The sequence below is a fragment of the Sciurus vulgaris genome (assembly GCF_902686455.1).
Source record: "Sciurus vulgaris genome assembly, chromosome: 18".
In the NCBI taxonomy this organism is placed as follows: domain Eukaryota; kingdom Metazoa; phylum Chordata; class Mammalia; order Rodentia; family Sciuridae; genus Sciurus; species Sciurus vulgaris.
The window spans coordinates 519,909-540,931 of record NC_136479.1 but is presented as its reverse complement, the minus strand read 5'-3'; the positions used below and the strand labels follow the sequence as shown (position 1 = coordinate 540,931).

The 21,023-nt window shown below is 60.0% G+C and overlaps 4 protein-coding genes across 11 annotated transcripts in view; 1 reads left to right on the top strand and 3 right to left on the bottom strand.

The window, feature by feature from the left end:
- Positions 1–70: 70 nt before the first annotated feature.
- On the bottom strand, positions 71–4,916 carry MCRIP2 (MAPK regulated corepressor interacting protein 2). Of its 2 annotated transcripts, XM_079121676.1 has the most exons (5): positions 4,758–4,916; positions 4,547–4,676; positions 1,032–1,159; positions 683–784; positions 71–404 (listed from the first exon to the last, which is right to left on the bottom strand). In XM_079121676.1, exons 1-5 carry the CDS (start codon positions 4,807–4,809, stop codon positions 334–336), a joined length of 483 nt encoding a protein of 160 aa, XP_078977802.1. In that variant the 5' UTR covers positions 4,810–4,916; the 3' UTR covers positions 71–333. The 2 variants fall into 2 exon arrangements, with proteins under 2 accessions (XP_078977802.1, XP_078977803.1); XM_079121677.1 differs by lacking the exon at positions 683–784.
- A 2,488-nt stretch (positions 4,917–7,404) lies between these two features.
- On the top strand, positions 7,405–11,337 carry METTL26 (methyltransferase like 26). 2 transcript variants are annotated; one of them, XM_079121674.1, is made up of 7 exons: positions 7,405–7,629; positions 9,688–10,111; positions 10,274–10,436; positions 10,550–10,609; positions 10,813–10,880; positions 10,977–11,055; positions 11,129–11,337. In XM_079121674.1, the coding sequence occupies exons 2-7, from the start codon at positions 9,915–9,917 to the stop codon at positions 11,174–11,176; spliced, it is 615 nt and encodes a 204-aa protein (XP_078977800.1). In that variant the 5' UTR covers positions 7,405–7,629; positions 9,688–9,914; the 3' UTR covers positions 11,177–11,337. The 2 variants fall into 2 exon arrangements, with proteins under 2 accessions (XP_078977800.1, XP_078977801.1); XM_079121675.1 differs by lacking the exon at positions 7,405–7,629 and having other exon boundaries at positions 9,499–10,111; positions 11,142–11,337.
- A 124-nt stretch (positions 11,338–11,461) lies between these two features.
- On the bottom strand, positions 11,462–16,254 carry WFIKKN1 (WAP, follistatin/kazal, immunoglobulin, kunitz and netrin domain containing 1). 5 transcript variants are annotated; one of them, XM_079121666.1, is made up of 4 exons: positions 16,123–16,254; positions 13,828–14,615; positions 13,263–13,295; positions 11,462–13,171 (listed from the first exon to the last, which is right to left on the bottom strand). In XM_079121666.1, exons 2-4 carry the CDS (start codon positions 13,996–13,998, stop codon positions 11,696–11,698), a joined length of 1,680 nt encoding a protein of 559 aa, XP_078977792.1. In that variant the 5' UTR covers positions 13,999–14,615; positions 16,123–16,254; the 3' UTR covers positions 11,462–11,695. The 5 variants fall into 5 exon arrangements, with proteins under 5 accessions (XP_078977792.1, XP_078977795.1, XP_078977791.1 ...); XM_079121669.1 differs by having other exon boundaries at positions 13,263–13,983; positions 14,552–14,615; XM_079121665.1 differs by lacking the exon at positions 16,123–16,254 and having other exon boundaries at positions 13,828–15,999.
- RAB40C (RAB40C, member RAS oncogene family) overlaps positions 16,145–21,023 on the bottom strand; it is a 62,005-nt gene continuing 57,126 nt past the window's right edge. For both annotated transcript variants that reach the window (XM_079121672.1, XM_079121673.1), the window contains exons 5-7: positions 18,950–19,027; positions 18,555–18,777; positions 16,145–17,906 (exon numbers count right to left, since the gene is read on the bottom strand). In XM_079121672.1, coding sequence (XP_078977798.1) covers positions 17,626–17,906; positions 18,555–18,777; positions 18,950–19,027 — 582 coding nt within the window. In that variant the 3' untranslated portion in view covers positions 16,145–17,625. The remainder of the gene's footprint in view (positions 17,907–18,554; positions 18,778–18,949; positions 19,028–21,023) is intronic.

Genomic DNA, 21,023 nt, shown 5'->3' with positions numbered 1-21,023 from the left:
CTGGAGTCCTGGGCTGGGAACTGAAGCGACATGAGGACCCCACACTCCCAAGTCAAGGCCACTTCAAAAGGGCAGTTTCTCAACTTTATTAGCCTGCAGCTCTTCCCTGCCAGCCCCAGGGCTGGTCCCTGGGCAGTGAGCAGGATTGAGGTCAGACAGGTTCCACCTCTGGCCCCTGCCAGCTTGGGACAGCTGGGCCGAGGAACCACAGGTGCAAAAGTCCAAATGTGGCACTTCAGGTGAGGCCAGCTTCTAGCTGACTGCAAGGTGGAGGGTACCAGGGCCTCCTCTGGTCAAGGGTCCACCGTGGCAGTGTTCCTTCCCAGGCAGCCACTACGAACAGCTGGTGATCCTAGCCAGGAACTGCTGGGCCCACCACTCATCCAGATCGATGGGCACGAAGTCTGTGGGCAGAGCAGAAGCTGGACAGTGAAACCGCCTTCCAGACCAGTCACTGTCTCTACTCTTAAGCTGACCACAGGCCCCTCACTCAGACTTCAAACAGCAGGCATTGGGAAGAAGGGTTCCGGCTCGGGAGTCCCCTCCCCAAGCCCCTGGGACTGGAACCTGGCAGGGCCCAGGTCAGGGGCAGAGAGGCTAGGGGAGGACAGTAACACAGAGGAGGGCTCCTTGGGGTACAAGGTCTGGGAGAGTCCCTGGGAGAAAAGGGCTGGGGGCTCACTCTGTAGCCGGGGATCGGGTGTCCTCTCCACGTACTGCACAGGCCTTGGCCCACTCTCACTGGCCTGGCCACCATCCAGCTGTCGCTCCACCTGCTGCCAGGCTATAGGGGATGGGTGGTCAGGCAGAGCCAGACCCCTGGCAGCCCCTCCCTGCCGAGGGCCTAGTGGCCACCCTGGACTCAGGCCAGCACTGGGAGTAGGCAGTCTTCTGGGTAGTCACAGGACAGATACAGCGAGCCAAGGAAAAGCCCAGCCCCGTCAGGCTGCAGTGGGAGGCAGACCTGGATCCATCCCCGTTCACCTCACTGGGACCCGTAGCCCAAGCCAGACCCTCTGGCCCCTCACTACCTTCAGACACAAAGCGGACATTCTCCTCGTGGGCCAGTGTGTAGGTCTCTTGGGTTCCCTCCAGAGATGGGGAGGTGGTGAGGGGCCGCCGGCCATTCACTCGATTGAACACAAGTCTCGGCCCTAGACTGTAGGAGGGAGGAGACAGTGTGGTCAGCACCTATCCATGCCCAAGTGCCACCTGGCAGAGTTCAAGGGCAGCCTTGGACCATGCCCACTGCCCCAGACCAGGCCCAGCCTGGCCCTTCATCAACCAGAGCCATGGCCTGCAGCAGCTGATGTAATAGGCCTCTCCTGCAGGCCCTGAGCCCAGCTCAGCTCACATCTGCAACTCTTGGTCCCAGGGAAGTGACTGTAGACCAGGGAGGAGCCACCAGCTGTATCCAGCCCTGGCAGAAGCACAGCCAGTGTCCCTCTACACTGCCCTTCACCCCCACCGGCCAGGCCTTCAGCAGCACAGGTTGACCTCAGCCATGAACAGGTCTCTTGCCCCAGCCCCACCTGGCAGGCGCACTTCCTGCTCCAGATACTCCTCCGCCTCACTGACACCCAGCATGGGAGAAAAGACCTAACAGCTGGATGGCTGCCATTCCCTCTCCCTGGCCGCCCCCAGGGATGAGCACTGACAGCCAGGGAGGACCAAGTTGGGAGAGTGTGACCACACCCGGCCCATTCCCCATGAGCCAGAGACAATGGGCAATACAAGTGAGATGGCCCCCACGGTGCTGCACAGGATGTCCAGGGGGCCACTGAGCTGGTCCCAGCCAGACAGGCTGAGGGCAGGGCTCAACCCTGCACGCATGATGCCAGACACGAAGCCCAGGGAGGGGCCGTGGAGGGAATGGGGCCGCACCTACAGCAGGAGGTGGGAGCCGGAGTCCTGGACTGCGCCTGCCGCTCCGCCAGGCACTCGCGGTCCCGGGCGGCCTGCTCGCCTTCCTGGGCTCAGGTGCCCCACGCCGCTCTGGGTTCCTCCTCAGGTGAGAGGGGCACTAAAATAAAGAGGAGGGTCTTGAGGGGCGCAGGGTCCTGCCAGCCCCGAGGCCGGCAGAGTCTTGTGGCCACAGAGAACCTTAGATGTGCAGATGGAGACTGGGAAGGGGCAGTGGCTCCTCCCAACCTCCCAGCTGCCTGAGCTGCACATAGGTCTGTCCTCCTCTTGGTGACCTCCCCTTGCCTGTAACCACCCCCACCCTGAAAGACTACAAACTCCAAGAATGCCTGTAGACTGGACATCAAGCTTTAAAAAGGAAGAAATGCGGCTGGGCCTGTGAATTACAAGGGATCCAGGTGGTGGTGCTGGGGCTGAGATGGGGCCCCAGCAAGGCAATCCACTAACCCACCAGTTACATAAGGCCCAGGCTGCACCTGTGGAGGATAGCCATCCTCTATCAGTTTTTAGGGACCCTGCTGCAGACAAGCTCCAGCCCACAGGCACCCCACAGACTTCCTCTCATTTATCCCCTCCAGCACCTCTGAGGAAGACCAGCAGCCCATTTTTTTGGAACCTGGGCTGCAGAAAGAAGTATCCCACACAGCAAAGGGGACAGCAGCAAGATTTGGCAGTAGTCTTGACCTCAAAGCTCACACCCTTGACCCAGTTCCAGCCCTCAAGCCAGCCTCCTTCACATGTCCCTGCTGGCCACAGGCACCACCTCCCCAACCCTGGTGGTCCCTGCATGCCCCCTACTACCCCTGGGGACAGGTAATTACACTGCTGCTTTTTTCTCCCTATCTCTCAACAGGACTGTCAAAGGTGCAGATCCAGGTGGCCTGTCCACTTTCAAAGGCAGTGCCCACATCTGTGCCCACCTTGAACCAGAGCCCATACATTTAGCAGGTCAGGAGCTCTGGGACTGCTGTGTGCCATCAGGACAGGCAGTGGCCACCACAGCCCTTCTCCCACAGTTGGTCAGAGGACCTCTGGGTGATCAAAGGTGCTAAGAAAGGAAGCTGTGGGATTGTTGGGTGGTGATGTTGGAGGGTGGCCCCTGAGAAGCAGCGGGAGGAGGGGTGGGGCTCCATGTGTAAGCCACACAGCTGCCAGACTCTCCCTGCCCAAGGAGTGGGAGCAGGGTGCAACCCACTGACTTCAGAGGAGGAAGGACAGTGAGCTCTGCCCAGTCCAGCAGAGCTGGAGCCCACCTGGCTCCAGCATGCCTGGCCTGGCTGGCTAATGGAAGACCTCAGGTGTCCACACCACATCTTGTCTCCTGAGAGCCTAGGCTCTAAAGAGAACAGCCAGTGGGCCTAGGAGTGTCCCCTGCAGCCCTCGCCCACTTAGGAATCTGAGCAACATCATTTCCTTTCCCTCTTCCTTCCTGCTTCCTTGACACTGCCCCCAACTCTGCCAGGGACCCACCTTTGCTGTCCCCAGCAGTGGAGCCTTGGAGAGGAAGACGCTTCCCCAGGTAAGAGGTGTGGGGTCCACCAGCCACACTGGCCTGCACTTCCTGACTGAGTAACCACATGGTGGCTATACACCATGGTGGGTCAGCTTTCTCCACTGAAGTGGAACAGCCAGGACACAGGCTGGTGTCAGCCAAATGTCCCCAAGACCCCATCTCCCCCTCCCCAGGGCACACCTCTGGCCTAGGACAATACCTCCAAAGAGACCCCCAACATGTCAATGTGTCCCTCCAGCAAGAAGCTCCCCACTCCAAAGAGTGAACCACTTGTCCCTACATCCCTCCACCTGTGGATTCTGAGAGGGGCATGGAAACACGTGCACCTCAGCTGTAGCTACCCAGCACTTCTGGCCCCTCTGGGGGCTGTCTGCCCTCTCCTCCTGGGGTGTGCCACACACTGCCTCAGGGAGCCCTGAGCCAATCCTGTGCCACCCCCACCTGGGGCCTAGGCCCAGGAGCCTCAGGCCTGCACCGGGTAGGAGCAAAGTCCACAGGCCCCGGAAACAGTAGAGTAAATTAAGCCAAAGAAGTAAAAGGTTCAGTCCCAGGAGGCTAACCTCCAGGTCATGGTCCTTGGAAGCCAAAGAGGCCAGGACTGAGCCTCCTTCGGGGCACTGGGCAGACCTCTGGTTAAGAAAGGAAGGAAGCTGCAGGCCCTAACACACGGGGGCATCTGCTGGGAAGGCGGGACTCACCAGTCCCATGGTGTCTGGGTGAAGGGCGAAGGAGGACAGGGGCCAGGCAGGGCCAGAGGGAAACACGTGCACCTCTCCCACAAGGGCACCCAGGAGACCTTGAGGGCCAGCGCTCTGGGCAGCTCTCCCCAGACCTTGACCTCGCTGCCCAAAAGAGGTCCAGTCATACAGCCCAAGGTCGCCCGGCGCGTCTGCCTCCGCCGCCCGGAGCCTCCGCGACCCACGAGCGGATCGCAGGCTGGCAGGGCCCACGTGGCCAGGAGGGTTCGCGCAAGCCAGGCCCAGCCCTAGGGCCCAGCCAGGTGGGCGGAAGCGCAAGCGAGCTGACCGGCGCGCCCCGCTCCTGCGCGCCGTCGGCCTCCACCGACCTCTCCCCAAGGTCACTCTCCGGGCCGCCGGCGGCCGCGCTCACCTCGACAAGGGCCAGGGTCCGGGCTGCGGCGCCGAGGGCTGCGCTCGCGGGGGTGGCGAGGCCGGCGGCGCGGGCTGCCGGCATTTCAGGAGCTCGCCGAGCCTGCTCTCCACCTGCTGCTGCGTGGGACCTGCGGGCGCGGGGAGGGCGAGTCAGTCGCCGCGGACCCGCAGTGCCTGCGCCCGCCCGCGCCCCTGCCCGCTGGGCGCACCTGTGCGGCGCTGCGCGACCAGCTTGCTGGGCCCCTTGGTGATGGTGTACATGGTGCGCCGGCCCGCGCCCAGGGCCGCTCCGCCCTCGCTCGCCCGCGGTCCCCGCCCGCCAGCCCGATGGGCGCCCGCTGGCCGCTAGCACTCGGAGACGCGGCGGGAGCGGCCCCTTTAAGTGCGGCGGGTCGGGCAGGGCAGGAAGGCGGGGCGGCTCGCACACGCCCCCTGTCCTTAAAGGGGCCGCGTGCTGGTGCCGGACTGGCACGCAGCGCAGGCGGCACTCCCAGCTGTAGGGCATGTGACCGCGACGCGGTGCTGCAAGCAGAACAGGACCGGCGGCCCCTCGCGGCCCAGCCAGGGACAAGGCTGCCGGGGCCCCGCCGGATGCCTTGGAGGTCTCCGGGCAGGGCGCTGGCTCTGCTGCTTGCTGGTCCGTGCCCACTCCAGGAGGGGTGGGTCCTCGGTGCGCGGTGCCTTCGCCGGTAACACGCGAGAGGCTGCCCTGCCCTGGGTGTTAGGGCTCCACTGCGGGTGTTTCCGCATTGAGGGGGAGTCTCTGCTGAGGATATCTGTAGTGAGGGGAGCCTCAGTCGGGGGGAGCCTGTGCTGGGGGGTGCTCTGCACACGCCGGAAGCAAGGGAGCTTCTGCTTACATTTGAGGCCCTCACCCAAGTGCCTGGAGAGGTCTGGGTCGATATTGGGAGTCACTTTCATTCTAGGGGTTCTAAGAAGAGGAAAAGGGTGAATTTGGCAAGGGACAGGAAGTGGCAGTGCCCCCAGGTGGATTCAGGAAGCCTGGAGGCCCAATACCAGGTCTAAGCCCAGGAGGGTGCTCAGAAACCTAATCCCCTGAGTTCCTGCTGGGCTTCCCCAGGTGGTCTTTGGTGAGAACCAAAGGGTCTCCTGTCACATCCTGGGCAGGAAGGGGACCACAGCACTAGTGGCCTCCTGGATCCTGTGCTAGAGATCCATCCTTAATGCCTCACAAGAAACAGCTGAGCATTGGTGCACGCAGGTCTCAAAACCCACCACCCTGAAGCTTGCTGCTGCCACCGTGGCTGGCAGGTTCCCTACTCCTCCAGATGTCTGAGTAAGGTCCATCTGTGGGGCACAGAGGGGAGACTGGGGCTGGGCTGGGCTGGGGTGGGCTGCAGCACCTCAGGCAAATCTGTTTCCAAACCAGCAAGATAAATAACGTGGATGAGCGGGGGGTGCCTCCTGGTGGAAGTGGAGCAGGGGACCTGCCCTACCTGCCTGCTCCTCCTCACTCCCAAGCCTACCAAGTGTACTTGTGTGGCTGACTGGGGGACCTCCAGGGTGGCCGATCTGTACTGCTTCTTGTGGCCCCTGCATGCACAGCAGCAGGGGAAGGGGCCACCCATCCTGCAGAAAGCCGATGTTCAGGGAATCCAGGTCCAAGCATGCCCCTTAGGAAGGCCCCTTCTTTGAACGGATGCCCAGTGCCTGTCCCTCCCCCACAAGTACTGGAGCAATGTGTCTTCAAGGCCATGTCCTCCCAAGTAATCTGTGCAGCCTGCTGACTGCCCTGGCCTCTCCTGGTGGCCTTGAGCATGCTGCTCATCACTAACACATGCCGGGGAGCAGTGGTTGAAGTGCATGGAAGGGCCTGGGCAAGAAGGACCTGCAGGGTCAGAGCGGGGGCAGCAGGGCATGGAGAGGTGCAGGCTCCAGTGGGGAGTGTGTATCCCGCAGACAGGAGCTCTGAGGGCAGGCCTGGCATGAAGGCGTCCCATCACACTGGCTTCCACCCAAGACCTGCTGGGATGACAGGACTTATTCAAGCCCAGCCTTGCACAGCCCTGACAGGAAAACAAGCCAGTGTTGTTTTAAACTATTGGTGGCCAAGCCACAAGGTCCATGTGTCCAGCCCAACAACAGGCTGCATCGGAGTTCCAAGGCTGGGTATAGAAGCCCTTAAGCCAGGGAGAAGCAGGGGACAACTTGATCTGGGTGGGGTGAGAAAGTCTGGTCCCCAGGACTGCACAGCAGGGAGCCAGGAGAGTAAAGAGACTGAAGGACAGGTTGTGAGGGGCAGGCAGCTTGAGCCCCTGCACCTGAAGGGGGCTGGTCTCCCCAGAGGGGCCTTCTCAACCACACAGCTCCCAGACTTGTCCTGGTGGAGGATGGAGCGTGGGAATCTCCCATGATGACAGCCCAAGAGATCAGCGTCTGGATGGCCTCTGTTCTACTGCAGGGACAAGTGGTGCTAGGGCCAGCTCTAGTTGGGCAGGTCAACGGCTCAGCTCTACTGCCATCCTATCATATGGCCTCCCCCAGACCCACACTATCCTCTGGAAAAGCCCCTGCAGAGCTAGCATTTTGCAGCCAGCAGCATTCCCTGTGGTCAGAGAGGTGGGGGCCCATCCTAGAATTAGGCAGCTGGCAGGAGGGGTCCCTCACCATGCAGTGAAGGAAAAGGATCTTCAGAGACCCCAATCATTATATATATATATATATATATATATATACATATATATATATTTTTTTTTTTTTTCTGTACCGGGGATTGAACTCAGGGCCTTGTGCTTGTGAGGCAAGCACTCTACCAGCTGAGCTACCTCCCCAGCCTCCCAATCATCCTAATTTAAAAAGTATTTTTCCCTTTTGGAAAAGACTAAATATTAACATTTTACGTACAAACTTTCATTCATATTCAATTGATTTTCCAGGTTAAAAGTCACACTCTGACCAACCCTGACTTCAGTATGAGCTTCTGCCAGTGAAGAGATGACCAGTAGCTCTTCCTGGTAAAATCTCTGGCTCCAGCATTCACCACCCAGTTTCCTGGGCAAGGCTGGACCCACTTCCACATCCAAGCAGAGTGAGTTGGTGACCCTCAAAAGATGTATCCAGGTAGGCACAGTGTCACACACCTATAATTCCGGTGACTCAGGAGGCTGAGGCAGGAGGATTGCAAATTTGAGGCCAGTCTGGGCAACTTAGTGAGACCCTGTCTCAAAACAAGAAAGGGCTGGGGATGTAGCTGAGTAGCAGAGCGCCCCTGAGTTCACTCCCAGTACCATAATCTGTTCGTGTCTCCACCTGGCACTTGGAGAAAGAGTTTATAAATGTAATCAAGGCAACAAACGTCAATATAAAGCCATCCTGAATTAAGGTGGCCCAAGCCTGAGGGCTGGGGCCCTTTTGAGAGAGAGAGGTAGATCTGGACACAGGGGAGGCTGTATGAAAATGGGAATGAGACTGGAGCAGTGTGGCAGCATGTTTTAAAGTTACCATGTCTGAGATAATTTCCTACAGCAGCTAAGTAACCTGATATACCGAGGAGAGTGGTGGGGGAGGGAAGGGAGGGGGCACTGCATAGGGCCTGAGAAGGAAAGTGGGATGCTGGACCCCCACTGGACATTGCAGAGCAATGAACAGTGGGCACATGAGCCTGGAGGACCCAGGAAAGAAGCTGGGCCCTGCTGTTGACTCAGGGTGAGGTGGGGCATGGCACAGGCTCTTGTGTGGGGGAGGATGGCACAGGATTGACCCTCACCCATCAGGCATGGCCTAAGCACCTTCTGTAGGCCAGACACCAAGACAGTCACAGGCTGGGAGGGGAAGTGTGTCCAGGGAATAAGAATGAGGATGAGGCCAGGCCCAGCAGGTGCTGCAGGACCTGGGAATCCCTTGTCCCTTCTACAGCATAGAACCAAGGACCTGTGGGGGCTCTGGGTCCTGGGGGTTTGATCTCTGTGGAGAGGTGGCCCCTGCCAGGGTGCCTCCCACCAAGCGTACAGACATTCCTCAAGCCTAGACTCAGCTAAATTCAGCCTCTGGCACTTGCCTCCAACAAGTTCAACCCTGGCTACCCAGCGGGTGTCATCCCACAGAGCTCCCAGACGGCTGCTAGCTGCTGACACACAAGCTGTCGGGAGATGTGTGCTCCCACACCCGGACTGCAGAAACACCGCTTGGCCGGTCACTGCTTCTCTGCCAGGCATTGAGCTCAGGCAGTGCTGAGGCCAGGTTGCCTTGCCCATCCTGCGTACAGGCTGCGTGATGGACGCTGTGGAGGGAATCAGGGAATCAGAGTCGAGTACCATTAAGCACAATGCCATTTGCTGAGCACTGTGGGCAGTTCCTTAAAGCAGGGTCCCTATCTGTGTGCAGAGAATCCCAGGGGGAAGTCTGGGTAGTGAGGGGCACCTGTACCTAGGTGGTCCCCTGCCGTCAAAGTCCTCCAGGTCCTCCTGGAGTTGCTCTGAGGTGGGGGCCTGATAGAGGGATCAAAGAAGAAACCGTCACTTGCTTCAGGGCCCAGTCAGGGTCACTACCCACACTGGACATCAATATCCACAGTGTGGTCTGGAGGAGGCGAGGCCAGCTCCAGGGCTACCTCGCAGCGTCAGACTGGACTTCTCACCTCTGCTCCCGCTGCGGACCCCGAGCGGGCAATGGTCATCTCGGTGTTAGAAGTCCCGGGCATCACTGCGTGCCGGGCCTGAGCAGCCGGGCCCCACGAACCCGGAACGAACCGGCCGCCCAACCAGGGTCCCCAGGGCCCTGTCCATCGGGCCCTTCTCACCAACCCCAAGCAAGGCCCCGCCCACCAGGGGCCCCGCCCACCAGGCCCCGACGAGGGGCCTGCCTCCATCGACAACCCACGGTGGTCTTGGTTTGCATGACTCAGGCTGAATGAAGGCAGACCTCGAATCTGCGTCCCACATCTCGCTTCTTTCCCCTCAGGCCCCCGGGTGCACCAAGAGACCAAGGTCAGGTGACGACAACGCATGCGCTATGTCCGCTGCGCGGTCGGCTCACGTCATAATTCTTAGGTCTTGCGGAAGCCTCCCTCGGCCAGATGCGCCGCTGGTGTAGTGGTATCATGCAAGATTCCCATTCTTGCGACCCGGGTTCGATTCCCGGGCGGCGCAGCGTCGCGTTTTGACTTTTTCCGATCTCTAGAACCAGTTCTTGAAGGGAGCAGACCGGAGGCCAGTAGGAATCGCCGGCTGCTTTGCACCTCGGCGAGACAGGCGCGCGGTGAGTGACGCGGGGCCTGGCCAAGAGGAGGGGCGTCCGTAAGCCCGCAGCGCCGGCCGCCGGGACGCGCCTCCCGGGGCTGCGGACCCACCCTTTAGGGGTGTCGCGCGTCCTTGTGGCAGTTGTCCACTCCGGGCGGCACGGTCGCGATGCTGGTGGCGGCGGCCGCAGAGCGCAACAAGGAGCCCATCCTGCGCGTGCTGCAGCAGTACGTGGACCCGGCGCAGCGCGGCCTCCGCGTGCTGGAGGTGGCCTCCGGCTCCGGCCAGCACGCTGCGCACTTCGCGCGGGCCTTCCCGCACGCCGAGTGGCAGCCGTCCGACGTGGACCAGCGCTGCCTGGACAGGTGCGCAGGTGCGGCGGGCGCGGGCTGCCCGAGAGGGCGGCCGCGCTGGGGGGCGGTCAGGTTGTGGAAGCGGTAGTACTGCCGGCATGCTGCTCGGCCGCTCCGGGCGCCTGGGGGAGCGACTGCAGGGGCCTCGGCCCGCTCACGCGCTGCCCTCCACAGCATCGCTGCCACCACGCAGGCCCAGGGGCTGTCCAACGTGAAGGCCCCACTGTACCTGGACGTGACCTGGGAGTGGGAGCACTGGGGAGGGATCCTACCGCAGTCGCTGGACCTGCTGCTCTGCATCAACATGAGCCACATCAGCCCCCTAAGCTGCACCGAGGTGGGTGACCACAGAGGTGCCACAAGAGGGAGTGGAGGCCAGGCTGGCCTCCAGCTGGGGCCCCTCCAGGGCCTGGGAAGGTGACTCACTGCACCCTGCCTCCTCCTCCCCAGGGGCTTTTCAGAGCAGCAGGACATCTGCTCAAACCCAAGGCTCTGCTCATCACCTATGGGGTGAGTCATTCTGCCCCAGGGCCCTTCCCCTCTTGTGTCCTGCTGGGCTCTGCCCAGGCTCCCAGCTGGTCCTAGGCTTCCCATTCTTGGGGGCAGGAAGAAGGGGTTTCCTTTTCATTCTCCAGACCTCAACTGGCCAGTGTGCCCATGGCCCACTGGGGAATATTCAACTGACTCTGGTTCTATGTCCCCTGTCCCTGCAGCCCTATGCAGTCAATGGGAAGATCTTTCCCCAGAGCAACGTGGACTTTGACCTGACCCTAAGATGCAGGTCAGAGCTGGGTGAGAGGGGCCTGGCTCAGTGGGCAGGTGGGCTGGGTGTCCCTGGTTGGCTGTGGCCAAGACCCGACCTTCCTCCCTGCTGCAGAAACCCAGAGTGGGGACTGCGGGACACAGCCCTCCTTGAGGACTTGGGTCAGGCCAGTGGTCTGCTCCTGGAGAAGATGGTAGGCAAGGGTGAGCTGGGGTGGAGCGGCCTTCCTGGGGCCCAAGGGCCACTCCAGCAAAATATTTCTGCAGGTGGACATGCCAGCCAACAACAAGTGCCTGATTTTCCGGAAAGAGTAACTCCTCTCCTTCACCCTGTGTGCTTGTGCCCAAAGACTGGGCAAAAACCAGAACTCCACCTGTCTCTCTGGACCAGGTTTCTAGAATGACCAGCTCCACCAGTCGGGGTTCTGAGAGTCTGGGCCCAGACTGCCTTGGAATAAAGCACTTTCTGCTGCTCATTGAGTATCCACCACACTGTGGGGTGGGTGGGAAGAAGGGTCTGGCCTGTGGGTTTGGGCTTGGAGGCATCCTGGGCCTCCAGGATAGGCAGAATGGAGCTGGTCCCCACCTGTGATCCTGGAGAGACGCCTGTGGGGCAGAAGTCCCCAGGGTGAGCTGCTGCTCCCTGGTGACCTCAGATGGAGCCAAAGCTCCATGTGGTGGAAGACTCCCAGCTGGGTAACAGGCCGGCGGTGGGGGGGGGGGGGGGTAACACCTGGAAGGGTTACAGTCCCCCAGCAACAGCAGCCGTGAGTTCCAGGGGCAGGGAAGAGCTTTTATTCGTCCGGAAGGAGGGCAGAGGGGGACGGGGCAGGGCTAATCTTGGAAGCGGTTGAGCAGCTCGCAGGCCTTCTTCTCCAGCAGCTCTGATATCTTCTTCACTCGCTTCTCACTTGCAGCACGTACATAGCTGCCAGGGTCCAGCACGGCCACACCGTCACGCACCTCGCCCATGATGACCAGTGGCCCATCCCCAGCAGACACATTGGGGCAGGGGCAGGCCCAGTCCATGCCACTCAGTGTCACCTCCAGGTACTTGGTGCCCAAAAACTTGAGGCCCATCTTGTCATCCTTCAGCACATCATCCAGAGCTACACGGGCAATGCCGCCCGCAGCCTCGGGCTCTTCCAGCACCTCGGTCAGCCGCCCCACAATGGCAAAGTCGCTGCGGCACAGGCTCAGCGCCAGCTTGCTCCTGAGGCGGCAGGCCCGGCAGGGCGGCGTGCGGGGCACAGGGCAGGCGTCCTCACAGCGCTCCCGGCTCTCAAAATTGTTGCCATTGCCCTCACAGCCGCTGTACAGGAAGGGCAGGCACCGCTGCAGAAGTGGGCTATAGGCCCAGCGTGGCTCCCAGCCCTGGCAGGGCCCCTGTACCGCTGGTAAGGTGCAGGCATCCCCAGGGCCGCGGGCGCAGGCTTGTTGGCACGCCTCATATGTCTCAAAGCCCCGGGCGGCCCCGTCGCATTCAAGGGCGGGGAAGGTCATGCAGCCACCGCGCTGTGGATCAAAGTTCCAGAGCACATGGTGTGGGGAGGCAGGGCCAGTGCAGGCCTGCGTGCCAGGCAGGCACTCCGCCAGAGTGGGGACACCGTGGGCCCTGTCCCTGGCCGGCTCCCGCTGGACCACAGAGAGTGGGAAGTCGGCCCTCAGCAGGCCTGCGGCATTACGTGCAGTGCAGGTGTACAGGCCAGCATCCTCTGGCCGGGCATTGTAGAGGACCAGCTGCCCGATGCTGGTAACCACGACGTTGCCATACATCTGGTCAGGGCGCATGATCAGGTTTTCCTGCTGGTGGCTCTGCTTCTCCCAGGTCACGGCAGGGGGTGGGCGGCCACTGACCTCGCAGTGGAGGCTGGCTGTGCCCCCCACATGCACTGCCTGTGGGGAGGGACTGCTGTACAGGGCAGGTGGCATGGGGGCAGCCCCCTGCGTTGGCCGGGCTGTGGTCTCCGGTGGCCCTGGGCTGCTGGGCGGCCAGCTGAGGACATGCTTGCAGGGCACCACATGCAGGTGAAGGCCACGCAGGCAGGCCTCAGCATCCATGTAGCAGCGATTGTAGTAGGTGAGGCCGTCAGAGGCACAGGTGAAGTGGGGCTCCTTTTCGCAGCGGTCACGGCAGCGGCACACGGGCTGCCCGTCCCAGATGTCGCAGTCAGAACCCTGCTGCGGGCACTTGAAGCCCTCACAGGAGGCTGCTGTGGTGGGTGCAGCTGGGCCATCTGGGAAGCGGGCTGCCACGCAGCTCTGTAGCCCACACACGTTGGCACAGCACTTCTCCGAGGTAGCGCAGTCCTGGGGGAGGGGGACAGCTCAGCGGAGCCCCGAGGCCCTCCCACCTGGCCCAGGGTCTCCACCTTGCCCCTGCACCAGGATGTGCAGATACCTGCAGCTGCAGCCCCCTGAGCTGGCTTCCCCTCTGGAAAATGGAGGAAGTGCTTTTTGTCCAGTATGATGAGCTACAAGGCCTCATGTTACCTCACTGAATCCTCAACACCCCCAAGCAGGACTCCCTGTGGTTCCCAATGAGCCAAGGCCTGGCTCAGTGGCAGATCTGGGCTGGGGGCATGGCTTAGCAGGAGTCTTGCTTAGTATGAGTCCCTGGTTCCATCACAGAGAAACGAAGCAGGCCCCTGCATCACAGAGGACCGCGTACCCACCCCCGATCACCTCTTTACCAGTGTGAGGGAAGGTTGCTGTGCAAGGGGAAATTCAGAGGCCTGTATCCACTCTGGTGGACAGAAGATAACTGCTGCCCAGGCAGGGAAGAAACAGGTCTGGTGAGGGCAAAGATGGGGTATCACCCGGCCCCCTCGGATGGGGGGTCATGGCCAAAACTCTGGCAGTGTAGAGAGCTCAGTAGGAAGTGGGTTCCTGGGCCTGCCCCCACCCCCAGGGAAAGGGCTGGGGTGGGGCCAAACACTCGAGCTCCCTGGGGTCCCCATGCTCACCTGATCCCTGGCGCACTCACGCTCGCAGGTGCTCTGGGCGTCCACCCACAGACTGGGGCTGAGCTGGTTGGGGCACAAGCCTGGGTGGTTCCCTAGCTCTGGAAGCAGGCCAGCCCCCAAGGCCAGCCTGACGATGAGGAACAGAAGCAGGAACAGCTGCAGGGAGGGCATGGGGACCACAGGGCCAGGGGGCAAGGCCGTGTGACTGCCAGCCCCTCCTTGGGCCCCAGAGCACAGCACTCTGCAGGCATCCACTCTCTTGGTGACCGGTTGTCCCTGCTTTGGGCTGGCCCTTCCTCTCCTCTGTTGATTCTTTGGGTTCCCCTTTGGCCCCTGAGGCTGGAGCCCACTGCAAATGCACCCCCTGGCCCCAGTCGGGTGGGTTTTGGAATCTCAGATCTCCGTGCAGCCCTGCCCCTCCCTCTCCCAACCACTGCAGGCGACTCTCAGGTCCTGGTCAGCATAGGGAGAGGAGGGGAGGCTGGGGAGGGGCCAGGACTCAATAGTGCAGGGTCATTAAGGGGCGGAGAAGGGCCAGCTCTGGCCAGAGGAGGGGGACGACACAGTAGCTCAGAGTCCCTCCCTCCATAGGCTGAAGTCAGCTGGGGTCAGTGTCCTTGAAGACCCTTCCCCCTCAATTCAGGGGGGAGGGGTGAGGCCAGAATTCAGCAGCTTTTGTCCCCACCCTTCAGTCTCCCATGAGGAAGGGGGTTCAGGTACCTACCTCATCCCAACTGACCACAGGCCTGGGTCTCCCCCCCAAGGCAGGTCCAGATGGTACCTATCACCTGTGAATCCAGGTAAGGCAAAGGAGTGCTATTTCAGCCCAGCAGATGGAGAGGGGTCTGTTCACTTCCTGGGAAGAATTTCACTTTCTCCGTGACCCTGTCAGGGTCACAACCTGCCAGCAGATCTTGGGGTGAATGTGAAATCTGCAGGGGTCAGGCCTTGGCAGCTCAGGCCCTGGGTCGACACAGAGAACTCTGCATTACCAGAGGTACCCACTCTGCTGAAGCCTCTGGCTGTGGCCCAGGCCCAGGTCCTTCCTCAGCAGGGCAAGGAGGTGCAGAAGTGAGGCCTGCAGGCATCCTGGGGTAGAAAGGGAGGCCTGCATGTGCTGGCCACAGTCATGCCCTGTGGCTGCCCAGCACTAGGATGTGGCTCCATATCAGTATCCTAGGGATGGCCAAGTCTAAGGGCAACTAGGTACACCCTAAAAGAGCAAATGTCCACCGGGCCCAGTGGCCCACTGTAATCCCAGCAGCTCAGGAGGCTGAGGCAGGAGGCTCTAGAGTTCAAAGCCAGCCTCAGCAAAAGCAAGGTGCTAAGCAACTCAGTGAGACCCTGTCTCTAAATAAAATACAAAATAGGGCTGGGGATGTGGCTCCAGGGTTGGGTGCCCCTGAGTTCAATCCCCAGTACCAAAGCCAAAAAACAAATGTTCTACAAGCTGCCCAGGGCCTGCAAGCACCCGGGAGTCTTTCCCTGCCCCCAGCTGCCTGACCTGGGGGCCAGCTGGGCTGGCGGCCCCTCCTCCACTGGGGAGCAGGGAGCCTGAGATCAAAGGCTGGTGGCAGGACAAAGGGCTGCCTGGAATTTGCCCTTCCAAACCCTTCTGTGGCTCCAGAGGTCTGGGGGCCCCAGGAAGTAGCCCTGAGTCTGACCTCCTGACCCAGGAGGCAGGGTAATAAAGAGCTTGGTCTGGCCAGAATAGAACTAAGAGATGGTCGCCAGGCACCAATGTCTCCTGGCTTACTGGGGAGCTGTGGTGAGCTAGCCCCTGATAATGAGGGGTGGGTGGCTAGGCCATCCTGCAGATGGGGCAGGACAGGAGCTCACTGCAGCCTGGCAGCCCCATGCAGGGATAGCCAAGGCCTAGAACACCCAAGGAGCAGCACGGAACCCTGGAGTATGGGGCCATCTTCAGAGTAGAACATCCTCATCCTCCTCATTTCTGACCTCCAGGGCATGGCTCACCCCTTGCTGAGCAGGACTAGGTAGGGCCTCACCCTTGGGGTCCCTGAAGCTGTGGCAAGCTGTGGGTGCTGAGAACAAGAGCTCCATGTGGGGAGGTGTTTCCCCAGGAAACTGGCTTGTAATCAGGCCAGGCCACTCCAGCCCACTATCAGCCCTGTGTCCAGGTATGCAAACCCAGTGTGGCTGCAGGTCATCAAGGTCAGCTCCTAAAGACAGATGGCTCAACAAAGCTGGGGGTCAGGTGGCCAAGCACAAAGCTGTGCAGGGCACCACTGCTAAACCCACCCCTACCGCCACAGCCCGTAAAATCGGACTGACCTTACAAAACCAACAGGGAGGGCACAGCTGAATTACATTTACTGTACAAAGAAACAAGAACAGCTCAAAGGACACAGGAATGCAGGGTCCAGCAGCAGTGAGGGTAGTGTTGATATGGTGCACATGGGGCTGTCCAGCTCCTTAAAATAAAGTCTGTGTAGTTCTGTTCACAATTCCAGAGAAACGGGCCTTGCTGGCAGCAACAGGACCGCTGGGGCTGGGAGAGGATGGAGCTGCCCCTGCCACAGGCTCCCCAGCACAGGAGCCATCTCCCAGAATAGCAGGCCATGGTGCTATGTCTGCATGTCCACGGTGCCCTGAAACACCTGCAGCAGGACTGTCCTCTGACATGTGCACTACGAAGGACCTGGAGAGAGGGTTCCCAGCCCAGGGAGGGCTCCTGTGGTGGCCGGGGCCTGAGGGCAGGAGGTAGAGTTGAGCACCAGTGTGGCCAAGGGTGGGGGCACCAGGTGAGGGGGCAACACTGAGGAGGACCAGGCCATGGCTTCACAGGGTGAGGATAAGGGTGCTGTGCACTGGCACAAGGGCTGCTGGGAGGTCCTCCAGAGGGGCCCCAGGTGCAGACAAGGCTACTGTCCAGGCAGTACCACTAAACAGGTCAAAGAGGTTCCAGTGGCATGTGACCTCACAGGCAAAAGGGCAGCACGGATAAGAACAAGCCACTGGACACCTGGCAGTGTCTGGTGGTTCAGATGCCACCAGTGTCACTCGAGTGTCACTCAGATCTACAGATGGCTGTATCCTCCACCTGGAGACCTGATCTATGTAGTGAATGTCACCAAGGGTGCCCACTCACAGCAGACAGGACCCTGGAGTCGCTGAGGGAGGTCCTCACACCCTGCTCCTCCCCTTTCCTGCAAGTCACATGTCTGCCTGTGCCCGGCACACTGATCACCCAAGTCAGAAACAGATGCTGGGCCACGATTACTGCCAGAAGCTTTTAGCGGGTGCAGGAGGCCTCTCTGTCTCTTACTGGCAGGGGCAGTGCCAGCACCCCAGGCAAAGTGAAGGTGAATCTAATGAACACCTGCTCTGCCTGCACTCCTTCTATCACTGCCTCAAGTCCCTCCCTCCCCAGATAGACGGGCCCTCCTCATGGCTGCTGTGGTGTGCAGAGGGAAGCGCAGCACGCAGATGCATCCAGCTCCCTGACAGCCTTTTAAAAAATGTACAAAACAGGCAAAATGTTTTCTATATAAATAAGGAAGGGGAGCCAGACTCCCTCCTGGTCCAAGCCCAGGCAGCCTGGAATCTGGGGTTGATTCAGATCAGGGTCTCCGTAGCACCAGCAGCCCAGCTGCCCAAAGACCCCTGAGCCCCGTCCATGGAGTGTGCTCTCCCCTGCATGCTCCCCCTCCACCTAGCCGGGTGTGGAGGAGAACCTGACGCTCTGAAACAGGCTGTGTGGCCAAGTCTTCCTGCCCAGGAGCGCTCTTCCATCGCTGAGCCTCCCCGAGTCTGCAGAGTGGTGCCTGCTGCCTGCTAGGAGATCTTGCAGTTGCTCCGAGAGCAGTTCTGGGGAGGGCTCTGGGGGGGGCGGATGGACTTGGACCTCTTGAGACTGTTGCCCTTGCTGCTGCTGCCCCCAGCCCCACTGGCCAGGGAGTAGGAGCGGCCATGCATCATGACAGCATTCATGCCATTGGCCATGGAGAAGGACTTGAGGTGGCTCTTGATGGTGACGGGCAGTGGAAGCTTGTCGATGAGGTGCACTGGGGTGCAGGAGACGATGGCACGGCAGCAGAGGTCCTGCAGGCTGAACACTGTGGGGAATCAATGGAGGCCAGGTGAGGCCCACCAGGGCAGGTGCTGAGGAGCTGCCCTCTCCCAGCCAGGACAGGGCTCTGCCCCCAGCCACCCAGCACAGACACTGTGCGCTGAGTGGCTCCCTCCTGCCTTCTTTCCTAGATTGGAATGCACTGCAAGGTGCTGCTTCCAGATCGGCGCTCTAGGACCCAGGTGGGGCAGGGGGCCGACTTGCTCTTGGAGTACCTCTCTGCAGCCCCTCCCATGGCTCCGGCTGTACCCGGCTGAGGTCTGCACAGTCTGCAGGTGCTCCCGGTGGCAGGGTAGGCCCAGGGTACAAGGCTCTCTATGTTTCCTGTAAAGGGAGGGGCCTGGGCTCCACTGTGACCACCCCTCTGTTCAGCAGCCAGCTGCCAGGAAGCACCAATTAATGGCCCCAGCTCCTGTGGCTTCTGGCTAAGGTATGGAATAGGGCAGACAGAACACTGCAAAGCTGTTGGGATGGCCTCTGTAGCCACCGGCCTTAAGGTCCTGACTCCAGAGCCAACAGAGGCATCCCACATGCAGACCTGCTCACCCTGTGCAGCACAAGGGGACTGCAGCTCTAGAGGACACTTCCCTTTTACCGGAGCATTCTCAGCTCCACCCCCCACATCCCCACCCACCTCGATTGGGCCTCCAGATCTTCTCCATTCCATGCCGCATAAGCACAATGCGTGAGAGTTCGGTGAAGGATTCAATGACGTTGAAGTTGCACAGGGGGCTGACCTCAAAGAACGTCATGCAGTTCTTCTCCGCGTAGGCACGGGCCTGCTCAGTTGGGACTTGCCGCTTGAAAGCCAGATGCAGCCGGTTCCCAACCAGGATCCGGGGGACTCCAGGTGCATGCTTGGTAGGGGAAAGGATACAGAATTAAGAGGCAAATTGTGGGACATGCCCACCCCTCAGTCTTGAGCAGTGCCCCCTGACCATCCCCACGCTATGGAGAGGTCATAGCAGGCAGTACACTCAGGCACAGCCTAGTCCTGTGCCTTCCCCTGCAGGGTTGACCCTCACCTACCTCATCAATCTCTTTGATCCACCGGTCAATGCCATCAAAGGACCAGCGGTTGGTGATGTCATACACCAGAAGGATCCCCTGCAAGGGAGACACACAGAGGTCACCTATAGCCACAGCCAAGCCCAGGCCCAGGAACACTGGCACAGCAGACTTTGTGGGTTACTAGCATGAATGTCAGATGGGAAATGTGTCTGCTGCCCACCACAGTGGGGTGGTGGGGAGGGGACCTTCTATAAGAGGGGTTGTCTCAGAGCCTGCTACCTCCCGCCCCTGAGTTGTCTTCGACTTCTGCTCTCCAGGCACAGCACTGGCATTACTCTGAAACCATTCAAACATCACAGAAGCTAAGCTGCACACACCCAGGTCTGGGCTGTGTGGCTGCAAAGCTGCAGGATGAGAGCTGAGTGTCCTGTGGTCAGTCCAACAGTGGACTCTGCCCCAGAGGTAGCTGGGGCAGAGCTGAGCAGAGCTGAACAGAGGCATCTCTGAGTCTTCCAGCCAGAAATGCACAGAGCAGGATGTTAGTCGCTATGGGAGCAGGTTTCATGAAGGCTGAGCAGGATTTGCTACTAGGTCTTTCCCACCACATCCCTTAGAGACCAATTACTAGGAGCACAGCTCTAGGCTGTCTCCATCCACCCTGAGTATCTCAACAGTGACACCCTTATGGCTCTCCAGCAGGCGCCCCAGCCACCACAGTGTTCAGCAGCTCTCTGAATCCACCCAGAGAGCCACGGAGCTGCACATGGCAGAGGACAGGCAAGGGCTGAGAGTGAAGGCGAGGGCAGTGTGCACCTCAGGGCCAGGACTCAGAGGCCTCCCCTCCAAAACACTCTACCATTTCTGCAATACACACGTGACTCCAGGTCTCCTTAAGACAAAGGCCCCACCCTTTAGATAGCAGGCCTAACTCAGAACAGGGCCGCAGCTGCATCCAGGAGGAACCCCTCAAGCCCAGAGGGGAAACCCCCAAGGCCAGGCACCACTATGAAAACTGACCAACATAGCCAGTTGGGTGAGCAAAAACTGGGGGATTCATCATAAATGAACACATAGGTGTGAGCCCTGCTGCTCAGGCACAGGAACCCCAGCCTCTTGTTTGCTGTGAGGGGAAGGGAGGCTTGGGGGTCAGTGCCCCCTGAAGCATGGCAGCAAGCCCTCCAATGTGGCAGCCCACGTCCGAGCCCAAAGACCCCCCTCCCAGGGGACAGCCTAGCACTGCTGAGAAGCAGGAATAACTAGACGGCAGGTGGCGCTCACTGGGAGAGCCAACGAGAAAAGGCAGGATCCCTCAGGAAATGAAAAGAACAGAAGTGCACTTCACAGGTGAGCTCAGAGGTCACAGACACAGGGCTGCGAGATGAGACAGAGACCAAGTGCTATGCACAGTATGACCATTTTTTTTTTTTTTTTTTTTTGGTACTAGGAATTGAGCCTATGGATTCTTTACCACTGAGCCACATCCCAGCCCTTTTTATTTTGAGACAGGCCTCCTGCTAAGTCCTTAGAGCCTCACTGAGTTGCCCATGCTGGCCTGGAACTCATAGTCCTCCTACCTCAGCCTCCCAAGTCGCTGGGGTCACAGGTGTGGCCACAGTGCCTGGCAAAGCACCATATCTTAAAGAATGAGGACACACACACACTGCACAAAGAAGTCTAGGTGGCAGGTGGTTTCCACTTTCTTTCTTATGTTGGCCCGTTATGTGTCACATTTTAAAGGAGTGAGCAGAAGGCTCATGGGGGCTGGATGGGCTGGCCCCAGCTTCCACTGTGCCCTGAGGTGGTCTGGAGCCCTGGCCACCCCTCCTGGCTAATGCCAACAGTCCCAGCTCTCCTCTGGTGTGCCCTAAGCAGGCAGGCCATTTATGGTACTGCCTAAATTAAATCAGTCAGGGTTATGAGCTGAAGAGGCAGAGTGGAAGGTCACAAAGACAAGGCCAGCACTCATCACAGCATAGGCAGAGGGACCACAGCAACGATGGATTTGCCTGGGAAAACTATCTGGGATGAACCAGAGCAGGATAGCTAAGAAACCAAAATGAGATTCCTTTTTTACCAGAATCAATCCCAAAGG

Excerpts from the sequence above, each read along its gene's own strand:
- METTL26 (XM_079121674.1), top strand. The coding sequence starts at position 9,915 with ATGCTGGTGGCGGCGGCCGCAGAGCGCAACAAGGAGCCCATCCTGCGC. Across the intron at positions 10,610-10,812 it reads CTCTGCTCATCACCTATGGG|CCCTATGCAGTCAATGGGAA; the intron begins GTGAGTCATTCT and ends CTGTCCCTGCAG. Across the intron at positions 10,881-10,976 it reads GACCTGACCCTAAGATGCAG|AAACCCAGAGTGGGGACTGC; the intron begins GTCAGAGCTGGG and ends TCCCTGCTGCAG.
- MCRIP2 (XM_079121676.1), bottom strand. The coding sequence starts at position 4,809 with ATGTACACCATCACCAAGGGGCCCAGCAAGCTGGTCGCGCAGCGCCGC. Across the intron at positions 4,677-4,757 it reads GGTCGCGCAGCGCCGCACAG|GTCCCACGCAGCAGCAGGTG; the intron begins GTGCGCCCAGCG and ends CCGCGCCCGCAG. Across the intron at positions 785-1,031 it reads TGTCCGCTTTGTGTCTGAAG|CCTGGCAGCAGGTGGAGCGA; the intron begins GTAGTGAGGGGC and ends CATCCCCTATAG.
- WFIKKN1 (XM_079121666.1), bottom strand. The coding sequence starts at position 13,998 with ATGCCCTCCCTGCAGCTGTTCCTGCTTCTGTTCCTCATCGTCAGGCTG. Across the intron at positions 13,296-13,827 it reads GTGAGTGCGCCAGGGATCAG|AGGGGAAGCCAGCTCAGGGG; the intron begins GTGAGCATGGGG and ends TCCATTTTCCAG. Across the intron at positions 13,172-13,262 it reads TCAGGGGGCTGCAGCTGCAG|GACTGCGCTACCTCGGAGAA; the intron begins GTATCTGCACAT and ends CCCCTCCCCCAG.